Below are 24,768 nucleotides of genomic sequence, written 5' to 3'. Positions count from 1 at the left end.
AGAATCTCACCCACCCACTACTGCAATAAACCTCTCACCTATGTCTGAGCTATTGAAGTCTTCAAATCATGGTTTAAAGACTTCAAGGTGCAGAGAATCTTCCAGCAAGTGACCCGTGCCCCATGCTACAGAGGAAGGCAAAAACCCCCAGGGCCTCTTCCAATCTGCCCTGGAGGAAAATTCCTTCCCGACCCCAAATATGGTGATCAGCTGAACCCTGAGCATGTGGGCAAGATTCACCAGCCAGATACCTCAGGATTCAGGAGTCCGATCCTGGAACCCCATATCCACCCCAGAACATTTCCTGGCAGGTTAGCTGCCTGCTGAAAGAAAGTTTTCTTTTTCTTTCTCTCTTTTCAAGGGCAAGGTGCTGCTCCTCGAAGCGGGCCACTGCCTGATGGAGAATGTACTGCCATTGAGGTCAGTTCATGGCTTGCTCCTCCCAGCTTGCGATGTCCATATCAGTTTTCTTGAAATTCGCTTTAAATGTGTCTTTGTAGCGTTTTCTCTGACCACCACAGAGTCTCTGACGAGGGGTGAGCTGAGAGTAAAGGGTTTGTTCTGGGAGGTGATAATCTGAGATCCACACACAATGTCCAGCCCAGTGGAGTTGATGCAGAAGAATCATTGCTTCAATGCTGGTGACATTGGCTTCTGTAAGGATGCTGGGATTAGTGCAGCAATCTTCCCACTTGATGCGAAGGATGTTCCAGAGGCATCATTAGTGGTCCCTCTCCAGACTCTAGAGGGGCTGTCAGTAGGTCACCGAGGATCCAGTGCACAAGTGCTTCCTTTGGGAGACTGCTCCGACGCGTTTTCATGGACCATGACCTAAGGAAGGATGCTAAGATTCAGGTCTATAAGACAGTTGTCATCCCTACACTTCTCTATGGATGTGAAACCTGGGTGACTCTTGAACTAGACTGTGTGAAAGGGTGCAGTGTACACCCAAATTCTATTCTCTTTTAGAATCAGATATCATGTCACTGAAAATGCAGGGGATGTATAATATGTACATGCACACAGAGAGATGGTGTATCAAGAGTTCAGTAGGCTCAAAAAAGGATTAAAAAGATAGATAATGACACCACTCACAGTTACATTAGCTAGCATTTTAACAAATATGAGGGATATTTAAAGTATGGGCCAAGCACTAAATGATAAGTTTAGAAAGAAACTGTCTCCATAAATGGGTGTGATTGTGCCCTACAGGGTTTCTTGCACCTTCCTCTGAGGCATGTGGAACTGGTGGTTACTGGTGACATTGGACAAGATGGAGCAATGATCTGATCTGGTATAACAATTCCAGTGTACCTAGTGACCAGGCCTAGCATCTTAGGTGGCAATTTTATTACAGCCCAAGTATTGAACGGGCTGGGAAAGTGAGCTGCTTTCTCACCCCAGAGTTAGCTTCACCTGGCACAGGATGGAGGCACAAGGGTAAGAATCATACCCTGCTGCTGCCTTTGCTATACTGACAGATGTATGGGAGAGCAAAGGTGGGTGAGGTAAATAGTTCTGTGTAGCTCAAAAGCTTGTCTGTCACCAACAGAAGTTGGTCCAATAAAACATATTGCCTCACCCACCTTTTCTCTCTTGTGTATATAATGCAGAAAGAGCAGACTTTGGTCTCTAGATGTGTTGAGCCAGCCCTTTTTACAAGCACTGAAATGTAAAAGTAAATTCAAGATTCCTGGGATTAGCAGGGAGGGGAGTGACCCTAAATCATAAGAAATCGCTATTGTTTAGAGAGGAATACCAATGTATTTATGTTGCCACTTGCACTGTTGTTGCTATGTGCCTTTGGGTGCTGAGGTTGTGTGATTTCAGAAGAAAGCTGTGTCATGCATGAAGCCTTTCTCCGGATTAGAACGCTGTGAGGAAAAACCTAATGGCCCATTTTCTCCTCACACCCAGGGCTGTTTGAAAGGGTAATTCATCTGTGGAGGAAACAAAGAATAGTGGCACAAGCAAAGAGCACCGTTTCCCTTTGTGTCTGATCTTTTGTAGGTGTGGAATAACCTATAAAGCTATGTTTCTTCTGGTCATGGGCCAAATCTAAATACCCAAGAAAAAGAGCAACTTCCTGATTAGATCATCTTAGAAACTCATTCCCCACCTCCACCTGCCCTGGTGCAGCGCATATACTCAGAAAGACAGCACAGCTGAAGATGCTTCCCACTGGTTTAAGGAGTTTGTTGTTGATAAAGAGGAGAGGGGAGTTGCAGTGTAGTGGATTTAATGCCTATCTGGTATAATTTTCACAGAGCCAGAGGCAAAGGGCAGGAATTTGCTGGGTCCACTGAGGGCAAGTTGCAGGAGGCAGTGTGAGGGGGAGTAGAAGGGCAGTTTCAGGAAGTAGTGGAAGGGAAGGGTCATCAGGAAATTTCTGGATGCGGGGGGGACGGAGGCACTGGGAAAGAACAGGGCAGTAGGACGTTGCCAGAGGTAGTCGAAGGAAGGGGACAGCAGGTTGCTTGAGAGATTAAAAGGAAAGGAGCATCAGGAAACTTCAGGATCAAGCAGGATGCAGTGAAAGGGAGGAAGCAAGCAGGAGGTTGCAAGAAGCAATGGGAGGAGAAAAATTATAAGATAGAACAAGAGGGAAGCAGGGCTCGAGCAGTAGGCAGTGGAGTGGACTTGGGGAGGGAGCACTATCACCAGGAGGAAGGACCACAGGCTTCATGACTAAACTTCTTCTAACAGGGGGGCGGGGAGAGGAAAGGGAGGGACAAGAAAGAAAAAAAAACCTGCATGTCAAGTCCTGAGGAAATGCTGTGGGGACTGCAGCCAGACTTTTTTTTTTTTTTTGGTATGTTTGTTTTCTCCCCTCATGTAACTGAGAGGAAGGAAAGGAAGAAAGAGAAGTAACTAACTCAAATGTGGCTGGGGCTAGGGGATTTGGTTTGGAGGATCTAATTTCTGGGGCAGTGACAGCAAAAGGAACAGGAAAGGCAGGCAGAGACAGACACACGGACATGTCCATCTCAGCCGCAGGCTGTTGGCTAGTTCTCTGCCTTTTCATCGCTGACAAACAGGTAAGGCTCTATTACCAAGTCGATGTAAAATGTGAGGGGGAGTGAGCATTTGACCTGTGCAGAGGTTCTTTATTCTGAAAAGAGCCGTATGTAGGGTTTGGTTTCTCATAGCTACTGTTGCTGAAGGAAGAAGGATTAACAGAAGTTTCCCCTGCCTTTTTTCTTAGTTTGGCTGCTTAGTTGTTTTTTTGACTTTCCCTGTCTCGCAAGCCTCCAACTCCTCCCTCCTTTAAAAACAAAACCCCAAAACTAATTCAGAAGATCTGTAGGAAACCTGCCTGCTTCTGCCCGGTGCAGTGTGTGAGAAAATATTTGCAGAGGGGTTGTGGAGGGTTATAATTTGTATGTAGCGAAAAACAAGATAAACTCCACCCAACTGAACAGAGTTTACTCAAAAGAGGCTGCTAACACTTGACTGGAGTTTTGTATTCTATAGGATCATAGTATATAGACATGGAACAAATCTGTAAGGCCAGTCAGTCCGTCGCCCACCACTGAAGGATTGTTCCCCTATGGTATCTTTACTATCTATCTAAAGTACCTACATGGCCCTTATTACTATACTATCTGAGGGCTTCACAAGCTTTAATAGTTTTATCTTCCCAACACCCCTGTGAAGTATGGACGAGCCCCTTTCACAGTTTGGGACCGGAGGCACAGGGAAATTAAATGAGCTGCCTAAGGTGATGCACCAAGTTTGTTATATAGCAGGGAATTGACCCCCGGTCCAGGCTAGCACCCCAACCCTGGGGACATCCTTTCTATTTAAAACAGACACTATTCACAGTGTGTGTGATACACTAAGTGGGATTCGAATCTGTGACCACGTGCATACAAAGCATAACACTTGCCACAGCTCTATTAGCGTTCAGTCTAACATACTCTTAGGTGTTCCCAGTGGTGGAACTTCCATCTTTTCACTTAAGGAGAGCGTGCCACAGCCAAGGAGCCTTATTCATATCATAGAGTGATCAGAATTTTTCCCATATAGCTTACATTTTCATGATGTCACTGTTATTCCCACTTATACCTCTGTGCAGCACTCTAAATTATTCCTCTCTTTCCTTGGTGTTTAGACCTTTCAAATATTGGTAGACTGTGATCATGTCCCAACTTCAGCATCACTTAGGCAAAGCTATAATTATATATACATATAGCGTTTCCTCCATAAGTCAGTTCCTGCCGCTTCTGAATCAATTTTGTTACCCTGATCTGAACTCCTTATATTTGTCAATATTTTATTACCTATTATTTTAAGTATAATTTTCTTAGAATTGCAGTCTTGACCGGAGTCCCGGTCTGGGACTGGGGCTTCTGCTGTGCTAGGCACTGTATAAACACAGAACAAAAAGATGATCCCTGTCCCAAAGAGCTTACAATCTAATGATTTAATGGAGAATACTAGGTGCTTGCTGGCATTTCAACTCTGATACTTCTGAATAGGCAGCCCAAACTGCATTGGCTGCTTTATATATATATATATATATATATATATATATATATATATATATATAAATAAAAGCCATGCATAATTTCCTGCCTACCCTCACACCTTAGGTATCTTTCAGAATTGCTGCTAAGTTTCTTCCTCCTTTTGCATGTGTGCATCAGCCTGCACTTTTGAGAGTTCAATCTATTTTACTGTTTTCTGACCATGTTTCTAATCTCTCTAGCTCCTATTGTATTATTTTTCTGTCCCAATGGATGTTCAGAACATCTGCCAATATGGTATCATTTTCAAATCTCATTGATGTTCCTCTCCCGATCATTCACAAAGAAATTTTGTTTTCCCCTCAAGTGATTTAGTTTTGAGGAGATTGTTTCCTGTAGCCTGGTATTTATTTGTTGCTTAGTTGAACCCAGGAAATGCACCTAATTTGGGGTCCTATGCTGTAAGTCCCTACTTGCTCCATATCCCCAAAATGAACATTCAATGTGTTCCCCCTCTCCCCCAGATTTGTTTCCCCCACCAAATTTAAGACACACAAAAAATAAGAGGAGGATGCTTTGGCACTGATTTTATAACACGTAACGCTTTCTGTTGCACTGAAGCATGTGCTTTACTCTAAGAATGCTAGTGGCTGCTTTGTCAGCTAGTTCACAACCTTCCGTGGCCAAAATGTTGGAGAACAAAGATCCAAAATGATACAAGTCTCAAGAAAAGCTGTAGTGTGGGAAAGGTTAATATTCTGTGATGCTTATTTTGTTTAGTCATTAATTTTTATAACCTCTGTACACTATTTGGCATTTTCTGACAGAAATAATTGACAATAATAGAAGTGGTTTGTCTGACATACCAGTAACTTTTTGTCCATAATCAATGACACTCCTCTTAACTGGGAGCAGTTGAGAGACGTTAATATTTCAAACTTTTATCATGCTTTCCATCTGAAGATCACAAAACCTGTGGAAACATAAATTAAGACTTTTATAACCCCTAAGAGGTAAGCAGCATCTTTATTTTCACAGATGGGGAAATGGGCACAGAGAATTTGTGATTTGCCCAAATTCACACCAAAGATCTGTGACAAAGCTGGGAACAAAACCCAGACCACCTCCCTCCCAGTCTTGTGGTTTAACCATGAGACAATTTTTCCAAGACATTTGCCTTATACTGTGTCAGAATATACAGTACCTTCCTTCCTGACACATGATCAGTGCAGCTTGTTTGTGGAATTTTATATAAAATTAATATTTTTCCTTTATTTGCTTGATACTTGTAAAATGCCTCAGTCAGATAAGGGAACAAAGATTGTAGGAATATGTATTTGTCAGTATTATACAGTTTAACTGCCAGGCCTCCTTTCTTGAGTGTCAATGAACTGGTTTCTCCCCCTAAACCATACATAATACTGTGTCTGCCCATGTGGAGTGCTTGTTCAGTCCAGGCAATCAGAATTTTTAGGGCTTTAGAGAAGTTTTTAAATGTTTTTGCCCAAAATGTAGACTCTCTCCCCATCTCAACGCCCCACCCCAAAAAACCCTGTTACGGAAAAAGCCGTAATAAAATAAAGCAAAGCTGCTATGAGCCTCAGTCAAAAACTTTGGATTCTTTGCCATTCAAATTACAGATATACACTACACGCTATTTTGGTTAAATTAATTGGTTGGTACTTTCAGGAAAGGGCACTGGCAGGGAAAGCAGAGAGATTTTACTTGCTTTGCAGTTTCCCAGGTGAGGGGTGTGTGATAAATCTAAACTAACTCTCCGTAGTGTCTCACATAAAGGAGATAATTGTGTGGCATATGCGGCTAAAACCTTTACATCAACATGAAGTGTAATTGTTGGACAGCCACAGTAAGTGTAGAGTAATGTATGATTACTGGATTTTCCATCCATACTTTGAAACACTCTATCAACTCTCCATTAATATTAAGCTTCCTCTGCCCCACCCCCACGCAACCAAACCTGCTTACCCCAAACTTTACAAGTTAATAAAATACAGATCGTTCTAATAATTGCAACATGTCATGAAAATATACTGGATCTTGTAGCTGGGGTGGGGGGCAAGATTTTTTTCACCATATATCAATTGAAGCACAATTCAAACAGTAATTCCAGCTGAGCCATAGTGATGATACATCTACTAGTGTTGCACTGGTACTACCGCCTTCAATCATTCACTAGCTCAAAAGCGAGAAAATTCCAAGAATAGCTCTGCTAAAACAAATAGTTGAAGATATGAAGAATTCACACTCTGAATTCACACTCTGTCACACAAAACAGGATGGATTGATTGAAATCAAAGTGATTTAAATCACCAATATAATCATGATTTCAATCAGCAAGCAGAAAACTTTGATTTAGATCATTGATTTTAATTAAGTTTTGCATTTATACTTTAGTTATTTTCCCTGAAGAAAGATTATTTGTTGGTAACCATTAAAACATGTTGATTTGCAATGAAATATAACCTTTACACTAAATTTGGTGCTGCTTCTTTTTTTGCTAACCAATAGGATACACTATATCTGTACATATTTATTTAAGCAATTATATAGCTTAATTTACACATTAGATTCTTCATTTTTTCATTTTTTATTCTGTTAGAAAATTATGAATTTGTTCCATTTCTTATTTACTAGATGATTAATTTTTTACTTGTAATTTGTATTAAGCTCTATTTGGATGGAAATTCAAATTCAATTAAAAATTCACAAAAACAGCATTTTATTTGTTTTTTAAATTAAATAAACTACCTTAAATAAGTAAAAAAGTTTATCAAAACATGTTTTGCATTTAAAACTGATTTATTAAAGAAAGGAAGTATTATCTGTACTTAATGAATTAAACTGATTGTTTCTGGTCACTATGTCCATCAAGATTTTTAGAATTAGTAGATTTCATCTTCTCACAACTCTTCACTAGTTTTTATTATTAGATTGGAAGAAGAAAAACTTTTTCTACTCCTATTGGTTTCTTAACTTTGAATGAACTAGTCATTGAATTGAACTAGTTGAATAAACTGAAATGAAGAAAATATTCTCTCTGCACCTGCAGAAAAAGCTACTGTTATCAAAAGATGGTTTAGCACTGTAATACTTAAGTCTAATCCAGGTTACTGGGCTCAATACAGGGATAATGGATAGGGGTTTAATGCCTGTGTTGTGCAGGAGGTCAGACTAGATGATATGATGGTCTCTTCTGGTGTTAAATTCTGACTCTGATACTTAGGAGCAGACAGACTAAACCCAAAAAAAACACAGAAATTGGGCTTGTTTTTGGCTTAATTGGCTTGTGAGTTGCTTGTTGGCTAGTAGCTTGTTGCTTCTTTTTTTGATCGGCTCCTGGCAAGCAAGGGCAAGCAGGGGCAAGGAGCAAGTAGGGGCAAGGTGGGGAGAGAGTCAAGGGTGCACAGTGGGCCCACCACAGTCCCAGACTGCACTCCAGGGGGGATCTAGTCACATAGAGTGTTGGGTTTCTTAGGGATTGGCTTGTTTTGGATTAGCTTTATTTTTGGTTTATTGTGAAAGTCGCGGTGCTTACTTACCGCATGAAAGTTGGCAACTGTACTTAAGAGTCCCAGTCACAGACCAAGACCTCATTTGTACAGGCTAGGCACTGTACAACACAGAACAAAAGATGGTCCTTGCCCCAGAGCGCTTACAATCCAACTATAAGACACGAGACAGCAGATGGAGACAGACAGGTGAGGGAGCATAAGGAAACAATGAGACACTGGGCCATCTCATGCCATGTCTAGGATGATTGTTCTTTTTCTGTCTGTACTGAACTGTGGTCAGACACATGGTTCATCATTTTCTTCAGCAGTACTATATTACTTGGAGATTATACTTTGTCTTTTACTGGAACCTTGGTTTGTCAAGTGGCACGGGATAATATGCTGGATACTACTGCTCACATTCAATTTTAATTATGCTCAGCCTGGTATGGGTTCCTTGGAAAAGTTAGTGCACAGAGAATGGTTAGTTATTTAAAATGGAAGAGCACAAATAGTGAGAGAAGCAAATATTTGAGTGCAATTCATGCAGTATAAAACTAAAGAGCAGTTTAGATAAATTGCACTATGGATTTAGGCCTTAGTTCATACAATAAATTAATCTGTTTACAGTAAGTAAGTGCAGTACTATCCTATTTTATGACTTACCTACAGTTAGTAGAAAGTGCAAAGTTCAGGGACTCATATTGTAGAACAAAGACTTTCATGAGATACAGCAGCAATTCCTGAAAATCGCAGGGTTTGCTGTGGCATAGAGCCCAATAATGTAGCATAGTACACTTTTAGTTAATGTTGTTTCTAGTCCAGTAGTTTTCAACTGTGGGTCTGCGGACCCCTGTAGGTCCACAGACTATGTCTAAGATTTCCAAAGGTATCTGCACCTCTATTTGAGATTTTTTTAGGGATCCACAAATGAAAAAAGGCTGAAAACCACTGGTCTGGGGCGTCTCCATTGCACTGCAGGAGGTTGCATGAAGTTTCAAAGCAGGGGAATACTAACCTCCGGTTTTCTCCTAGTTCACTTTCCCCTACATTTAGGGTCTATTTGTGACATGTCTTTACTGATAATGGGAACTCAGAGGACCCAGATCAGAGGAGTGATGCTGATTTACAGCAGCTGAGGAGCTGATCCATAATATCCTTATATTGTGACCACTTTACTTGCATATTACACCCCTTTCCAGTATTTCTTTTCTGTCTGTAAGCTCTTCAGGGTGGGGACTTTGCCTTCCTTTGTGTCTGCACAGCGCTTAGGACATGTGGATGCAACTGAAACCAAATAGAAATTAGTAATAATAGGACAGGGCCTTAACTTGCTCCCACTGAACTCAATGGGAGTGCTGTCATCAGTTCAAACTGGAGCAGTTTGGGGCCCTGAAGGGAAGCGTGCAAATTCTACCCAGTGTTGAAGGCCATTTCTCCCAAACACTTTTTCACATGCTGTAATTCCCAACACATCTCACTTTCACTCCCCACGTCCCTCTCTGGGGGAGCCCTATTTAGATACTGCCCAATAACTAATACATGATTCTATTCTCTGTCAACATTCTGGACAAATGGATGAGCCTGTCTTTCATGGTTTTTTTTTTTTTAAACATTTGTTTAACAGCAGTAGGCAAAGTTCATTTATGAAAGGAGCCTTGCTTGGTTTCCAGCAAACAGGGAGTTAATCTCTTCACCTCCCTCCAGTTCAGATCTCACACAGATGGGGCGGGGCGGGAGGCAGCAGTGACGCTGGGCTAGGAAGTGAACACCTGGTCCAGCTCGCAAAGCCAAGCCAGGCAGCTGCAGCTCCTTGTGGCTTTATTCACTTCCAAAGTGAATTAAGCTAAACTGAATTAAGGCCACTTTTAATTCTGAATAACATCATCCACACACAGGGATTTAATGAGGTTTAACTAATCCCCTTCAAAGTCACATCTTTAGTTAATTTGAATTAACTTTCCTGGATGGCCCCATGTAGACAAGCCATAAGATTCAAGTATAGCTATGGAAAAAGACCTTACTGCAGTAAAAGAGTTTCTTTTTCTTGCAAGACTAGCTAGCTTAACCCACCCTACCAGTTTCAGATACTTGATCAGTAGAAAGAAAATGATGTAATTTGCCCTCACTACTTTGTGGCAAAATAAATAAGTAAATAAATAGGATCTATTCATGAACAGCAAAGAATTACATTTGTGACTGCAGGTTGGTACAGAATTTATTTAGGTATGGCAAACTGTATCTTGCGTGTTTTATGTTCTTCAGTATCTTCTAGTATTGTTGGAATAATGGTTTTAGAGCTCAGGACTTAAATCTGCCTGATAAATCATTTTTAAGGTAATGGAATATGTGGTAAAACTGACACACGAAGAGTGTGATCCAAAACCCACTGAAGTCAATGGGAATCTTTTCATTGACTTTATGGGTCTTTGGATCATGCCCTTAGTAAATAGCAAATGGCAGACTTGGTTCTTTAGGATGACTACTAAGGAATGAAGGCCCAGATTCTCAAAGATATTTGGGCTCCTAACTCCCATTAAATCAATGGGAGTTTGGCACCTAAATACTTTTTGGGCTAAAGTTACCAATGAGCTCAGTAATGCTGTTCTGACTTTACTCTTATAAAGGCAGCGGGGTTGGGCTCTCTGCTGCCTGTTACTCTGACAGGGAAGAAATTATAGACCTGATCACGTAATTCTTACCTAGATGATCAAACTGTGTGGTTTATTTCAAGACTTGGTCCCCTGAGAGTGTGAAGAGCACCCATTTTATAAAGCCATCTACCAAAGGACTGGCTGCATCCCTGAAAATACCCATGTTACCGCTGCCCAAAGAAGCATGCCCAAATGATCCACCATAGAATTCCAAATATTAGAAGGCAGGAAGAGGCAAAAGGCAACAAGCCTTGGCAACCAGCTCCTCAGATGCATACGCACTCATTCTACCCTTGGGTTCCAACAGGAGTTGTGTGAGGGTAAGCTTGCAGGATTATACATTAAGCTCTTGTTATCTAGTGTATTACACTGCTCTCTGGTAGCCTATTGAGCAAAAGGTTATATGCCACTATACTTACCACCATTCACTTAAAAACACATACTTGTCTTTATTGTTAATGTTAGCTTTTCTTTTCTTTTTGTGTGTATATTTTATTTTCCATAAACATATAAAATATATCTTTGCTTTTTGTAAATAACCAACACTCCCAAATAACATCTGTTAAATTTTCTGTGTGTATAGATTTATAGACTTTATAGAACAGAAGAAACCACTATGATCATTTAGTCTGACATCCATTTCAACATAGACGTTGAGTTATACTCAGCAATGCCTGCATCAAGCCCATAACTTTCGGTTGATTAAGTAAGCAAAAAATAACACCTATACTGTACATATATAAAACAGAGCAGGAGCCTATCACAGTAGATGATGACTCTATGGAGCCTCTTTAAGGTGAACACCAGTGTCTTAGGGATCAGGTTATTCACTCTAAATTGTATGTTAATTATAAACTGAAAGAAGAAAACATAGAGCTTCAGTTCTTTTGTTTATACTTTTTTTTTATTTTAAATAGGTTTGCCCATGCAGGCTTTACAAGATATTGGCTTTGGGAGTTTCATTTCTCTGTTGCTTTGCTGTAGAAGCATACTAGTAAAATTGTCATTTATTTTTTTTAACCCCCTGCTTTTATAATCTGTCGATTTTTTTAAAAAATATTTTTGACAGATAATTGCAAGCAGTCTGATTAAAAGTAAATCATTTTAAAAAGAAAAAATGCTTACAGGTAGCATGGTCTAGTGCCTGGTTCCCAAACTTTATTAGTTCAGATACCACCCTCTTAAAAAATTGCAAATCTCTCCTTTTTGTATGTATTTATTTTAGGCCTTGTTAGCCTTGACCTAAGGATTTCTGGACTCTGGGGTAAAATAAATGCCTAAGGAAGCCTAAAAAATTGATTATAACTAGGGCTGGCTAGTGTGAGTCTCTCTGTCTAATTTGGACCAGAAATGCTGCTCTGGACCTGAGAAAACTTCCCAATGAATGTTTGCTTGAAACTGATACTTTTCCATATAAAGTATTGGGGTCATGGAATCAGCATTTTCCACTGAAAAACACTTCATCAAGAGGTTCCTGTCCAGCTGTAATTATAACTTCCTTTTTAAACATCTCTAGAATTTTAGACAGCGCATTATAAAGAAACACAATGAATCAGCCATTATTATTTGTCTTCTGTGTTACTTAATTGTTTCTTGTCATTTGAGTACGTCACAAATGATATCCTGATATATTCTGATACGTGCTGGAGAACTACGTTCAGTAGCCTGACTTTTTAACTCATCTAATTTAAGTGAGAAGTTCTTTATATGGATCGCTGTTGAATATGAGCCAAAGTTTACTTTGCTTCCCTTTTATAAAAATTAAATGAAGAGAAACACAAAACATTTGAAGTAGCAATTGGATAAAACAAATAAAGTGCCATTAAAAAGAAGGGGTGGTGGGGGCCAGTTTCTTTTTGTAACTGTGATTTGTCCTGCTCGTGATTGTAATTTTTGGATTCTGTTTTGAATTTTTTTTTATTTAAATAAAAATGAGCACAAAGGGTTGGGTGACTCTGGCTGTGTGCGTGTGCAGTGGGGAGAGGGTTCAGAGAGGCAGGGGAGTCTTAGCTGGAGCATGGGGGGCCTTGCCCTCTACCTGAGCATCGGGCAGCTCCAGCCTGGGCTGAAGAGGTGAGAGGGCCTCAAATGGAACCCCCACAGCTGTTCTGGCTCTCCTTAGTCCTGTAGCTAGGCTGACCAGATCACAAGTGTGAAAAATTGGGACGGGGGTGGGAGGGTAATAGGTGCCTATAGAAAACAACCCCAAATATCAGGACTGTCCCTATAAAACTGGGCCATCTGGCCGTCCTACCGGTAGCCAAGCTTTTATCCACTGGACCTGACTAATCACTGCCCACCTACCAACTTCACTGCAGAGACAGGAGAGAATTCCCCATGTACCCCCTCCCTCCAGCCCTACAGGGGCCAGGTTGCAGCGTCTGTGAGGCAGGGAGTACAGAGGGAGCTCCGGGGGGGAGCTTTGATTTTGTGGTTCCCAGAGGCTACAGGTTTTGCAGTCGCTCTGAACTGGCCCTATGTGCCTGTCTCTCTTTGGACAAGAGGAGCTTTGGTGGCATGAGATGAAACTTCACAACTTGAGTTGTGTGGCTCAGCACAAGCAGTGAGCTAGGCCCAGCAGAAAGCCAGCCGGCTGTGCGCTGGATGAGAGAGTGCAGCACCCAGTGACAGCCGCAGCATCTAACACACTACTAAATAACACTACTATGTCACTGCGGTTGGTGAGAATTAGTCACCATTATGGTTGAAAGCAGCCAAGAGAGTGCATTTTTGCTTCTGGGGCATTCTCTGGCATACTCCAGTACGTGCGACATCCATCCGTTTGAAACTGAAAGGTTTGTTATTGGGTTTGAAGAGTTTTTGGCATAGGATCCCCTTCTCTAGTGAATAGGGCACTAGACAGAGGACCCAGGAGACCCGGGTTCTATACACAGCTTTGCCCTTACAGTGCTGTGTTATTTCATAAGTCACTTCAACTCTCTTTCCTTTCCACTATTTGTTTGTCTTATCTATGTAAACATTAGGTTTTTCAGGGCAGGTCTATGTCTGTATGTAGTGCACCCCCATAATGCAGCATGATCTCACCTAGGAGTTCTGGGCACTACTGTAGGCAAAGTAATAACATTTAGACTCCCTAAACAACCCAATGAATCAAGATAAGCATTAAATATATACATACATGTGTTTTGTGTATTGACACCTGTCTGATTGTTATCTGATGATAATCATATGGTGGATGAATGTTACTCATATGAAGGGGAGTTTTTAATTCCACTGAGGAGCTAAAGGACGGTTAGTTAATTCATAGAAACTGTAGCCATCTCAACAGTGATCAATCTACTGTTTGTTTTAGCTAATCTAACCTACCAAGGTTCTTATCTGCCCTCCCCCATCATTATAAGATATGTTTGTTCAGTGCCACCACTTCTGCTCTTTTTTGCACAGTATGCCTAACAGAAATAACTCTGGAGGGTTTGTGATTAGTTTATGGTTCTTCCTGTTGATAGAGTTCTGTCATTGGTCAGGTAATCCCTCATAACTGGATTTGCTGTCTGCTGCTTGTTAAAAAGAGCCCACAGGAAAAATTACAGTATGCAATACACTCATTGGGGAACTAGACTTTTTCAGTGCATCTCTCCATTACCTGTCAACAATTTATAGATATTTTTTAAATTTTCCTTAATAATGATTGTTTTTACCCTATGTTCTTTCTTACCACTTTGGGTCTGGAAGGTTTCAAGATCTAGCAAGTTTCCAAGGATTCATTTGTAAGAGTGAAATAGCATTCAGTCGTCATTCCGCCTTTGCATTTCCTGACTCTGTTTTACCATCTGATGGTGGTTATGTGATGTGGTTTACTGGTCACTGGAAAGTTGACATCACAAAAACCATTTTGTTCACAATCTGAATTACAGCCCTTCAAGTGAACAGCTGGAACTGCCCAGAGTCATCTATGTGCTTTGTGACTGGATTTTTATCAGCAGTCAATTAAGATTGTGTGGAAGGATGTGTGTCTGTCTAACTTGGATTATGCCTTTTCAGTATAAATCTTTCTCCTTTTAATCTCTATGATGTAAAAATATAATTGAGGTCTTCTGTAAATAATAAGATAGTATTTCCCCAGGTGGTGTTGCTGAGTGGTCCTTGAATCAGGAAAGTGGCAGAGATGACCAGTAGCCCTACTAAATTACGAATGCTTTTAAGCCTCCTCCAACAAAATAATATTTTTGGCTAGTGAATCACTAGTTGGAATTACTCAAGCAGAGCAGTCTCCAAGAGGAATAGGAAACCTGAGGCTGTATTGTGCCATCTGTATTAAGGTAGAGTTCCCCATTGATTTCATATTAGGGCTTCATGATTTGAGTCAGCATATTACTATAGTTCAGCCATACATGACTTGGATGCCGATTTAAAAAAAAAAACCAAACATTTATCATCAGTTTCGGACTCCTAGCAGCAGGCTGGTTTTGGTTCTTTTGTGTTTTGTTGCGAGACAGCAAGAGATTTATGCTGCTGTGGTGCAGCTTAGGACTGTTGCCGAAGGAAGACAGGAACTGTTAAGCAACATTAGCAATGTAGCAAAAAGGACGGAAGATACAAAACTTTTAAATGTGAAGGGATGGCTTCTTTTCTCTGAAGAGGGGAGAAATGTATTTTTTAAACAGAAGAAACTATTGCAGAGCCAGTCTCAGCTGGAAAACAAGATGGCTGGTTTAAATGGCTATTGGTCTGACGTCACTGGGCAAATCCTGATCCTCTGGGTGAAGACACTCATGCCCAAAGAACAGTAGAATCACCAGAGTTCTGCTTATTGGACAACTGAGGGTCGGACAATCAAACAGTTTCTCCTGCTTTTAATGTCACTATCAATACCAAGCTCATGAGTTTAAAAATCAGCTGATGTTGTGTGAGGCAGGATACAACGTGGCTCACGCTTCTACATTAGGTCTGCATTCCAAAAAGAAGTAAAAATGTGATTTGGTCAGTAAAATGGTCAGCTATGATTTGAAGACCCTTTGGGAGCAGATATATTGAGCAAGAAAGTGCCATTTTTAAATAGTTACCCACCATCTATAACTACACTTTCAACAAATGTTAGCTTCACAAATCTGAGAATATCCCAAACAATCCACAGTGAGCCTCAGGTTTTTGAAAGAAATGACATTTTAAAAAAATACTGGAAACCCCCTAGCTTGTTCTTCCAGATTTTTTTCTTTTGAAGTAAAGGGGCCCATGCAATTCTATCCTCTCTCTCTCTCTTTCTGATATGTCTGTCTGAATATTCATTTGAGCGAGAAAGTAATTTTAGCACCTATGACACACAATTTCTGCTGCCATCAGATTGCTCAACAGCACTAAAAATAAATATTTCTTTAAGCCTGAAGGCAGGAATTTGAATTCTGTGAGTCCTCCCTTCAAAAGCACCTGTGTGTGCTTTTAAAAGTCTGACTAACACAGTTCAGCTTTATACCCGTGATTCATTAAAGCAAAAGTTCTTAGAGCCTGCAAGCACTCATTCACACGCTTACCTTTGAACACATCCATTCTCCCAGTGAAGTCAATGCGACTACTCATGTGTGCTGAAGTGCTTTGCAGAATCAGGGCCTTATGAAAACCAGAGGGAAATGTTTTTAATTCTACGTGCTGTCCATCATTGGAGATGGACACAGTTCTGAGATGATGTATATTTGACCAGGCGGACTGGATTACATTTAAGGACTACAGCAAAAAACTTGTGTTTATCCTATAATTAAAAACATGAAAAATGTTTTAAAAATATGACTGTTCTCTGAAATGTTAATTTTCATATATCCATAAGGTCCAGTGAAAAGATTCACCAATACTGAGACTGGCAAAGAAATGACTAGTTTCAGAGTAGCAGCCGTGTTAGTCTGTATTCGCAAACAGAAAAGGAGTACTTGTGGCACCTTAGAGACTAACAAATTTATTTGAGCTGTAGCTCACGAAAGCTTATGCTCAAATAAATGTTAGTCTCTAAGATGCCACAAGTACTCCTTTTCTTTTTAAAGAAATGACTGAGTTTGCTGAATTTATTTCAGATTAGGTTTCCAGATTGTTTTTATTCATTTTTTATTTGATATTTGTAAGATTATGTACAATCACCTGTGGAAATTTGACCCTCTTTCTACACATACCAATACTGTGTATATTATCAAAATAATCAGAATTTATATGTACAGAATTATTACTGGCAGAGAGAAAAGATGGCCCGGTGATTGCTTGGGACTCCAGACACCTGGGTTCAGTTCCCCATTCTGCCACAGACTACTTGTGTGACTTTGGGAAAGTAACTTGGTCTCTCTGTACCCCTTCCCCAAGCTGTAAAAAGGGATAATCACACCTCCCTACCTATGGGTGTTATGAGGATAAATCCATTAAAACTGTGAAGTGGTCAGGTACTACACCGATAGGGCCATATAAGTAAAGTAGCTAGATTCCCGCAGGCAAAAAAAGCTTATGTGCAGGTTGGTGTTCAGATACAATCCTTCTGCAGACCCTTCCGTGAGTAGCTCCATTGTCTGCACTTTGATTGCTTACAAAAGGTACCCCTTACAAATACAGATTTGCAATATCCAACCCATTTAAAAAAAAAAAAAAAAGATTCTAACCCCCCAGTTTGACAGGGAAGACTTCTATACAAAGTCTTCTGTCAGTTTGAAAGTATAGCTACCTCACAAATAGAAGTTCATCTTACCTGGAGATAGCAAGGACTAAGACTTCCCAAACACAATCTAAAATAAAAGCTCCTTTCCCCAGCTGCACTCATTTAGCTTTTTATCTTCTCTTGCACCCCAAATTAAATGCTCTATGGCAGTGGTTCTCAAAGCCGGTCCGCCGCTTGTTCAGGGAAAGCCCCTGCCAGGCCAGAGCGGTTTGTTTACCTGCCGTGTCCTCAGGTTTGGCCAATCGCGGCTCCCGCTGGCCGCGGTTCGCCACTCCAGGCCAATAGGGGCTGCGGGAAGGGCGGCCAGCATATTCCTTGGCCCACCCCGCCTCCCGCAGCCCCCATTGGCCTGGAGCGGCGAACCGCGGCCAGTGGGAGCTACGATCGGCCGAACCTGCGGACGCGGCAGGTAAACAAACCGGTCCGGCCCGCTAGGGGCTTTCCCTGAACAAGCAGTGGACTGGCTTTGAGAACCACTGGCCTATGGCATAATCTGATACCGACCCAGAGTCCCTTCTAGCCTAGGACAAAGTTCACACTCACACCCCATTATGTGGCTAGGTTTCCATTTGATTTGAGGTGCATGTAAGAAATTTGGCGTGATTTTACTGTTTACCTCACTGGAAGTGTAAATAAGAGAAGACAATAGCAAGGCTTTTTAAATACTAGGACACCACAATAGAAAGGAGTGTTGATTGTCACAATGCGTGTATATAGATAGATAGATAAATAGCTGTGGTGAGAATATACTGTAAATGTAACAATAGCACCTGTGTTATGTATAGCTCCCCTGTTTTAGAACAGGTAACTAAATAACCAGCTCTTCCTGTTGATTCCAAATATAAGAGGAACCACTGAAGAGTTATCTGTATAGGCTGCCTGTCCATTCATGCTGTTTTATTTTAAAAAATGATTCCCCACCCTTTGGCTCTATGTTCTAAAATAAATTTCCATATCCTTCCTTAAAATTAAAGACTTTGTCCTTGTTTAGCATTTCAGTAATTTTAAGTGTCCCATCAAAAGAGGAACTTTCAAACTGGAACAAACAAGGAAGAAAAGAACTTTTTGCACAAAACCCAAGTGACTCGACCAGTTGTATGCCATGTTCACAGACGGTTGTGAATAAGAATTTATTCATCACAGCCTTCATCTCTTGCACGATCCTGCAGTGAAGTCACAATCCTTAGCTGGTGATAGCTTGGCCTTTTACCACATACAACCATTTTAACATAATGCCAGAAATTCAATAGATTGCAAGAACATGCTAGAACATTGTCCACAAGATAGTTAACCGCACTGTCATTCAGCCACTGGGCTGGCCAGGCCTGTTTTACTACATTCATGGGTCTAGCTAACACCTTGCCAGGAACGTACACAGCCCTGAATGCTAATTATTCGAGGGGAAAGTATCATGGGGGTGCAAATAGTAAGAACTATAATTATTATTATTCATTTATATTGCGGTAGGAGCTCTGGTCATGGCCCAGGACCCATTTGTGCTAGGCGCTGTACAAACAGAAAAGATTATTTCTGCCCCAAAGAGCTTACAATCTAAGTAAAACCTCAGAGACACCAGGGGAGCACAAGGGAACAATGAGACAAAAGAACTATGTTTGCAGGACTGGACCCTTAATTTGCCTCAGGATTATTATTATTTATTATTGATGGCATCAGACACTAGTGGCATTCAGCCCCATACAAGCATACACAAAGACATTGTCTTTGACCTAAGGATCTTACAGTCCAATTCAGATGCAGCTCATACAGTTTAAAGACACAGAAATAATGCCCTAGAGCATGGTTCAAACTCAAAACAAGTGGGTCATATGGAAATAAGTGTCCTTTCAGCAAAAGAAGGACAAAATCTGGCAGAAAAGGAAAGAAGGCAATTCCAAGCAACATGACCCACAAGGTCAGATAGTGCAAGGTCAGAGTGGGAGAAGGATATCAAAGCACCAGAGACTAGAAAGGAGGAAAGGGAACAAAAGGAGGAAACAAAAGGAGAGACGTGAGCAGGGGAATGGAACCTGATATAAATTTCACTCTAGCTGTGCACGTGGTGCTTTTATAACATGCTATATATCGAAAGAATTACATTGCCAGCAGCAGGAATGCCAACATGCTTTCCTCAAAGAAATATTCCAGTGCTCTATAAACAATATTTCAGCAGCTACATCCAAGTACAATGAAGAATCAATCACTATAAATAAGGTTTTTGAATTGTCTTAAACATTATAAAAGCAATAATTAACAAAGGAATGGCTGCCTTACTCTCGGGTGGCAAAGGTAGGAGTGAGTTGTGCAAGTCATTCTCTGTGCTGATAAAAACAAGATACCCACACTGCTGTGTACTCTCTATATGCTTCTTACATGACACATTTTTTTATGGATGCTAGAATTTTTGCTTAATTTCATTGTAATTAAGGCTCCTCTGAAGCCACGTTGTGTATCTCAGTGGGAAGCTGGGAACTTCTCCTTTTCAGTGGTTTAAATCACTGGTTTCTGGCTCTCCGCCAGGTTGCCAAATGTTGGACTTTAAACCTGTCACTGGTACAGTATTAAACCTTACTAGACCTGAGTCTTGGGCTGGGTTCATTTTGGTGACGAAAGAGGAAGTATTTCTGTTCGGTTGCTTTTTATTTGTTGTTTGCTTTTTGTTTATTAAAATAATGCTTATTTGAAGCTGTTCATGGGGTTCAAATGTGAGAATACAGTGCTGGGGGAGATGGGTTACTGGGTAAGAGAAGAGGTCAAAAATGCATGATAAATTGCACAATCATGTTACAATATTTATTTCTCACATGGCTGTCAAGCTCTGCATGAGTAGATATTATCAAGTTTATTACTTAATTTGTCTGCAAAGGACTTTTGATAATGAAACGTACATTGTCCGTGCTGCGTAATATTGACTATTTTGCAATGTGAAGTGTTGTAACTAATTAGTGGAGCTTTCCTTCCACTTATCAGAAGCATGAGTAGGATTTTTCTAAAACTATTTCATGAATAATTCTTAAGGTATTGTTTTTCTCGTTCTGTTTCCCAGTTATCACTACAAATCTCTCCAGCCTGTGAGAGTGAGAAACACTATGAGTATTCTGGACGGTGCTGCACAAAGTGTGAGCCAGGTAAATATATTCTAGTGCTCTTATTTTTTAAAAATGAAAATCTTCTTTATGATATTAGTATGGGGTCACTAAGTCATTTTGCCTTTTTTAGTCCATGAGTAGGCCCTCTCAGAGGCCCAGAGCGGCCTGGGCCACTTCCAGCTTTTGAGTCCCCTAGCCATAATAAAAATAAAAAATGATGACACATGAAAACAAAATACGGCACCAAAAAAAGAGTGAGACATAATTTGAATATATATATTTTTTTTTAACGAATGCTTTTCTGGTCCGATAGGGATGCACATAAAAACAAGTTGCGAAACTTATCAAATGCCAAAAAATTAACAAGTGTCTAAATTTGAGGCCCCCTTTGAGCTTGAGGCCCAGGCCAAATGGCTCTCCTGGCTCCCCCTCTGATTGGCCCTGTCCATGAATCTATTTGCACAACTCCTAGCAAAGCTTTAAGAATATGCATAATTGAAAGCATGTGCATAGTCCCCAGCCTATACCACTGACTTCAACAAAAGATGCACAAGATACCTGGTTTGTTTGAGATTTTTCAGTGCTGGAGACACACAGTGATATGACTCTCACTGATTTCAGTGAGACTATGCGTGTGCTTAAAGTCACTCAGGTGCTTAAATGCCTTGCTAAATTGAGGCCAGAGTGAGGAACTGGGATGACAACAGGCAAAAACCTTCCTAAATTCAGTGGCATCAGTCGAGTAACACATGGGCTAAATTTGGTCTATTATCTTTAGAGAGCATCAGTGACTGATAAGTGACCATGGTTTTTTTCCTCTTTGTTCAGGAAAGTACGTATCTGCCAAATGCACTGCCACTTCTGAGACTGTGTGCAAGTCTTGCGGCCCAAACGAATATATGGATGTCTGGAATGAAGAAGACAAATGTTTACTACACAAAATATGTGATGAGGGTGAGTTGTTCATACTGAGGCATTTCGTACCTTTGAGTCCAAACAATTGAAGTGTGAGGATGGGTGAGTAGAACAGGGGTAGTCAATAGGCAGACTACGGCGCAAATCCCGACCACCAGACACTTTTGAACACACCCTGAAATCTTTTTATTTACTACTTATTATCATTATTGGGGTTTTTTTATTATTTTCTCTAGAGTCTGGACCTTGACTATACATTGATCAAGAAATTTGGATCTTGACAAAAATAATTGACTATCCCTGATCTAGAACTTATGATCGGGGGGAGGGATAGCTCAGTGGTTTGAGCATTGGCCTGCTGAACCCAGGATTGTGAGTTCAATCCTTCAGGGGGCCATTTAGGGATCTGGGGCAAAAATTGGGGATTGGTCCTGCATTGAGCAGGGGGTTGGACTAGATGACCTCCTCAGGTCCCTTCCATCCCTGATATTCTATGATTTAGTTCACCAAAATAATAATTGAGAGAGGGATTTTCAAAGGACCTTAAGAGAGTTAGATGCATGCCCAACTCCCAGTAAATTTCAATCCCCCAAGGCTCTTTTGAAAATCTCAGCCATAATCCTTATGCCACCACTAGTGAATCTTCAATGCAGTGCACTAGGGTATTATGGGTGAGCACATAGAGATTCTTTCTCCCGCTCCTTCCCAGCATAAGGTGTACACAATTCCTGAGTCTGTTTGTTTCCCCAGTGTAAAGGCTCAATTCAGCTCCAACTGAAGTCAATAAAAATGATGTCACTTTATGATTCTAAACAGTGAGGCTTCTCATACGAACCAGGTGTCTACCATGCTCTTCAAATATTAATGCGATGCCTAACAAGAATAATTCTGCATCTGACACACAAGCAGTATGGACATGGGGGAGTGAGGCTGGCCATCCCAAATCATGTTGAAGGAGAGATTTTTACTTTCATCTGCTTTCTCACTTAGGGAAAGGTTTAATAGAAGTGAATCCAGGAAATAGCACGTTCCAGCGACAATGTGCATGTACACTGGGATACCACTGTAACGAAGACTGTGATTACTGTCTGCGAAATACAAAATGTGCTCTAGGGTTTGGCGTTCAGCATCCTGGTAAGATATGTAGAGTGGACATCTAGAGGAATGGAGTCCCAGCCTTTAAAGAGAGGGTTGATTGGGATCTCAGGCCAATGTGAGTGGGAGAAGTGTGTTGTAGGTATAATAACTGACGTACAACCGTCACGATCTGTTTACGTTTTGAAGGCTGCCTTTCATACAGTCAGAGATTCCAAGGTCAGAGGGACCATTGTGATCATCTCTTGTAACCTCCTGCATAACACAGGCCATAGAACTTCCCCAAAATAAGGAAGAGACTTGAGAATTTTTATTTTGACTAAAATCTCTTAGTTGAGGTGGACCTGGCAAATTTTATCATGAATTCTATAATTGTCATGGGAGACTTCACTGCACTCTGAACGCTAAGGAACTTGACTCTGATTAACTTTAAAAATTGTAACTCCAATATTCACAAAAGCATTCCCACGCATGTGATCTCATTGTGATCTCAGTGTTCAGGTTAAGTTGAAGTGAATGAACCATGCTAAGTTCAATTTTATAGCATTAGGCAAAGGTAAAAATTATGAACACCTTTTGAAAATTAACAGAGTAGTAGTTATGTATGTATTACAACTCAAGCAGCTTCATGGATTTACTTCAGATGTGACAAAAACAAATCACCTCTGACATCAGACTAGCTGTGAAATTTCAGGCTAAAAGGAAGTGGGTTGGTTGGTTTGTTCTTTTGCTTTTCGGGAGTGGAAATCAGAGGGGGTCAAAATCAGGTTTATACTGGACATTGGTAAGAAAGGAAACCATTCCAAGTGGCGGGAACAACGTAAAAATGGTACAGGACTGACTGCTGGAGAAGTAAGTGCTGCATCTGGACTCAACACAATGATTTCTTCTCCACAATAGCTGGTATTGTGAACACCCATCATAATTATGGAGTCCCCACTGTGGCTCTGTAATAGTGGTGGTATAAGTTACTGACATAACGTAACTGCATTAACACAAGACATTCCACTGAATGCATCCGATGAAGTGAGCTGTAGCTCACGAAAGCTTATGCTCAACTAAATTGGTTAGTCTCTAAGGTGCCACTAGTACTCCTTTTCTTTTAACACAAGACTGGTAGTTACAATGGAGTTAGCTCCTCACACTGTTTTTTCACCAGAGCTGTGCAAATAGCTCCTGTCATTTCTTTGTTTCTCGTTTTGACTCTATACAGACCTCATTTACCACTACTTTCTGCTCAGATTTAACTCCAGTTGCTTCCTTTAATATAATATAAGATCTCCCTCATCATGGAAGGATTTTCAGGGGGGAAAAATCTTCTCCAAGTCTGAGGTGAAATTACAGTTGCTCAGTTATGCTGTTTGTTTCCTCTACCACAGTGCAACGAGACAAGGATACGGTGTGTGCGCCATGCCGTTGGGGGTACTTTTCAGACAGCTTTTCATCCACTGATGAGTGTAAATCCTGGACCAAGTAAGTGCACCTCTCCTATAACATAACTGTGAGATAACCACAAAGCTATAAGAGGCCTGGACAAATTGATTTTTCAGCTGAAGAATGGAACATTCAATGGACTGTCAGGGAGCTTCTCTCTTTGTGGCACACTGATCAGCAGCTTTGCCAGAGCAGATTTAAATATGGGAATTCTCACATCAGAGCTTGATCCTCACCAGGGAAAAGCAAGGGAAGTGAATTGCAACAAAACTGTTGAGCTAGAGCATTCTGTTCAGTTCGTGCCCCTCTTCTTGCCCTTGATCACTTTTTATACATTTCTCACCTTGGTCCCGATTCAGCTCTTTCTTCCCTCTTGTCCTTGCCACTTCCTTGTGCCTGTGATGGCTTTTTTGAGAGCACTGTTTTCTGTCTGACAGGGGGTTGTTTCATGGAGGAGGAGTTTTCTGTCTCTATTTTTCTTTCGCTTGCACTCTCTTTCTTTCTCTTCTCTCTTGTTTCCTAATTCTGCTTTTCTCTCTCTTTGTCTCCTCTGTTCCTCATTTCTCCTCCTGTTTTCATCTGTTCTGATCTAATAAGGACATGAACACACACAAGCTATGATAAGAAATGGATGTTCGTTTCCTGTCACCTGACATGAATCTAGGTCATAAAGACCAACGCTATCACACAGCAGGAGCAGTGTCCACTGACTACAGTGGCTACTGTTATACCTCCTGTGAGTTGTCTGGCCCATCCTTCCTTCTCTCCAGCCTTCTGTCTGTTCTCTGTCTTTTTTTCCCCATTCATTGCTCGTTCTCTTCTTCAGATTTAACCTCTCATAAAGATGAAGCAGTTCAGCTGCACATAGCATCACCTGCATTCCCAATACCCTCTTCTCTGTGCCTGTGGGTTTGGTAGACATAAAGTAATTCAGTGGGTCGCCCCTTGCTGGGATAT

At 40.9% G+C, this 24,768-nt stretch overlaps 1 protein-coding gene across 3 annotated transcripts in view; it reads left to right on the top strand.

Annotated features, from left to right (window-relative positions):
- Positions 1-2,347: 2,347 nt before the first annotated feature.
- Positions 2,348-24,768, top strand: part of TNFRSF11A (TNF receptor superfamily member 11a) — a 37,971-nt gene continuing 15,550 nt past the window's right edge. For 2 of the 3 annotated variants that reach the window (XM_037893270.2, XM_027821332.3), the window contains exons 1-5: positions 2,348-3,038; positions 20,325-20,406; positions 21,196-21,321; positions 22,273-22,416; positions 23,757-23,850. In XM_037893270.2, coding sequence (XP_037749198.1) covers positions 2,979-3,038; positions 20,325-20,406; positions 21,196-21,321; positions 22,273-22,416; positions 23,757-23,850 — 506 coding nt within the window. In that variant the 5' untranslated portion in view covers positions 2,348-2,978. Of the gene's footprint in view, positions 3,039-10,047; positions 10,187-20,324; positions 20,407-21,195; positions 21,322-22,272; positions 22,417-23,756; positions 23,851-24,768 lie in introns of those variants that run through there. The other variant, XM_043540209.1, reaches the window with a different exon arrangement.

The sequence above is a fragment of the Chelonia mydas genome, chromosome 2, assembly GCF_015237465.2.
Source record: "Chelonia mydas isolate rCheMyd1 chromosome 2, rCheMyd1.pri.v2, whole genome shotgun sequence".
Lineage (NCBI taxonomy): Eukaryota > Metazoa > Chordata > Testudines > Cheloniidae > Chelonia > Chelonia mydas.
The sequence above is the reverse complement of the archived record's forward strand: the minus strand, read 5'-3'. Positions and strand labels throughout refer to the sequence as shown.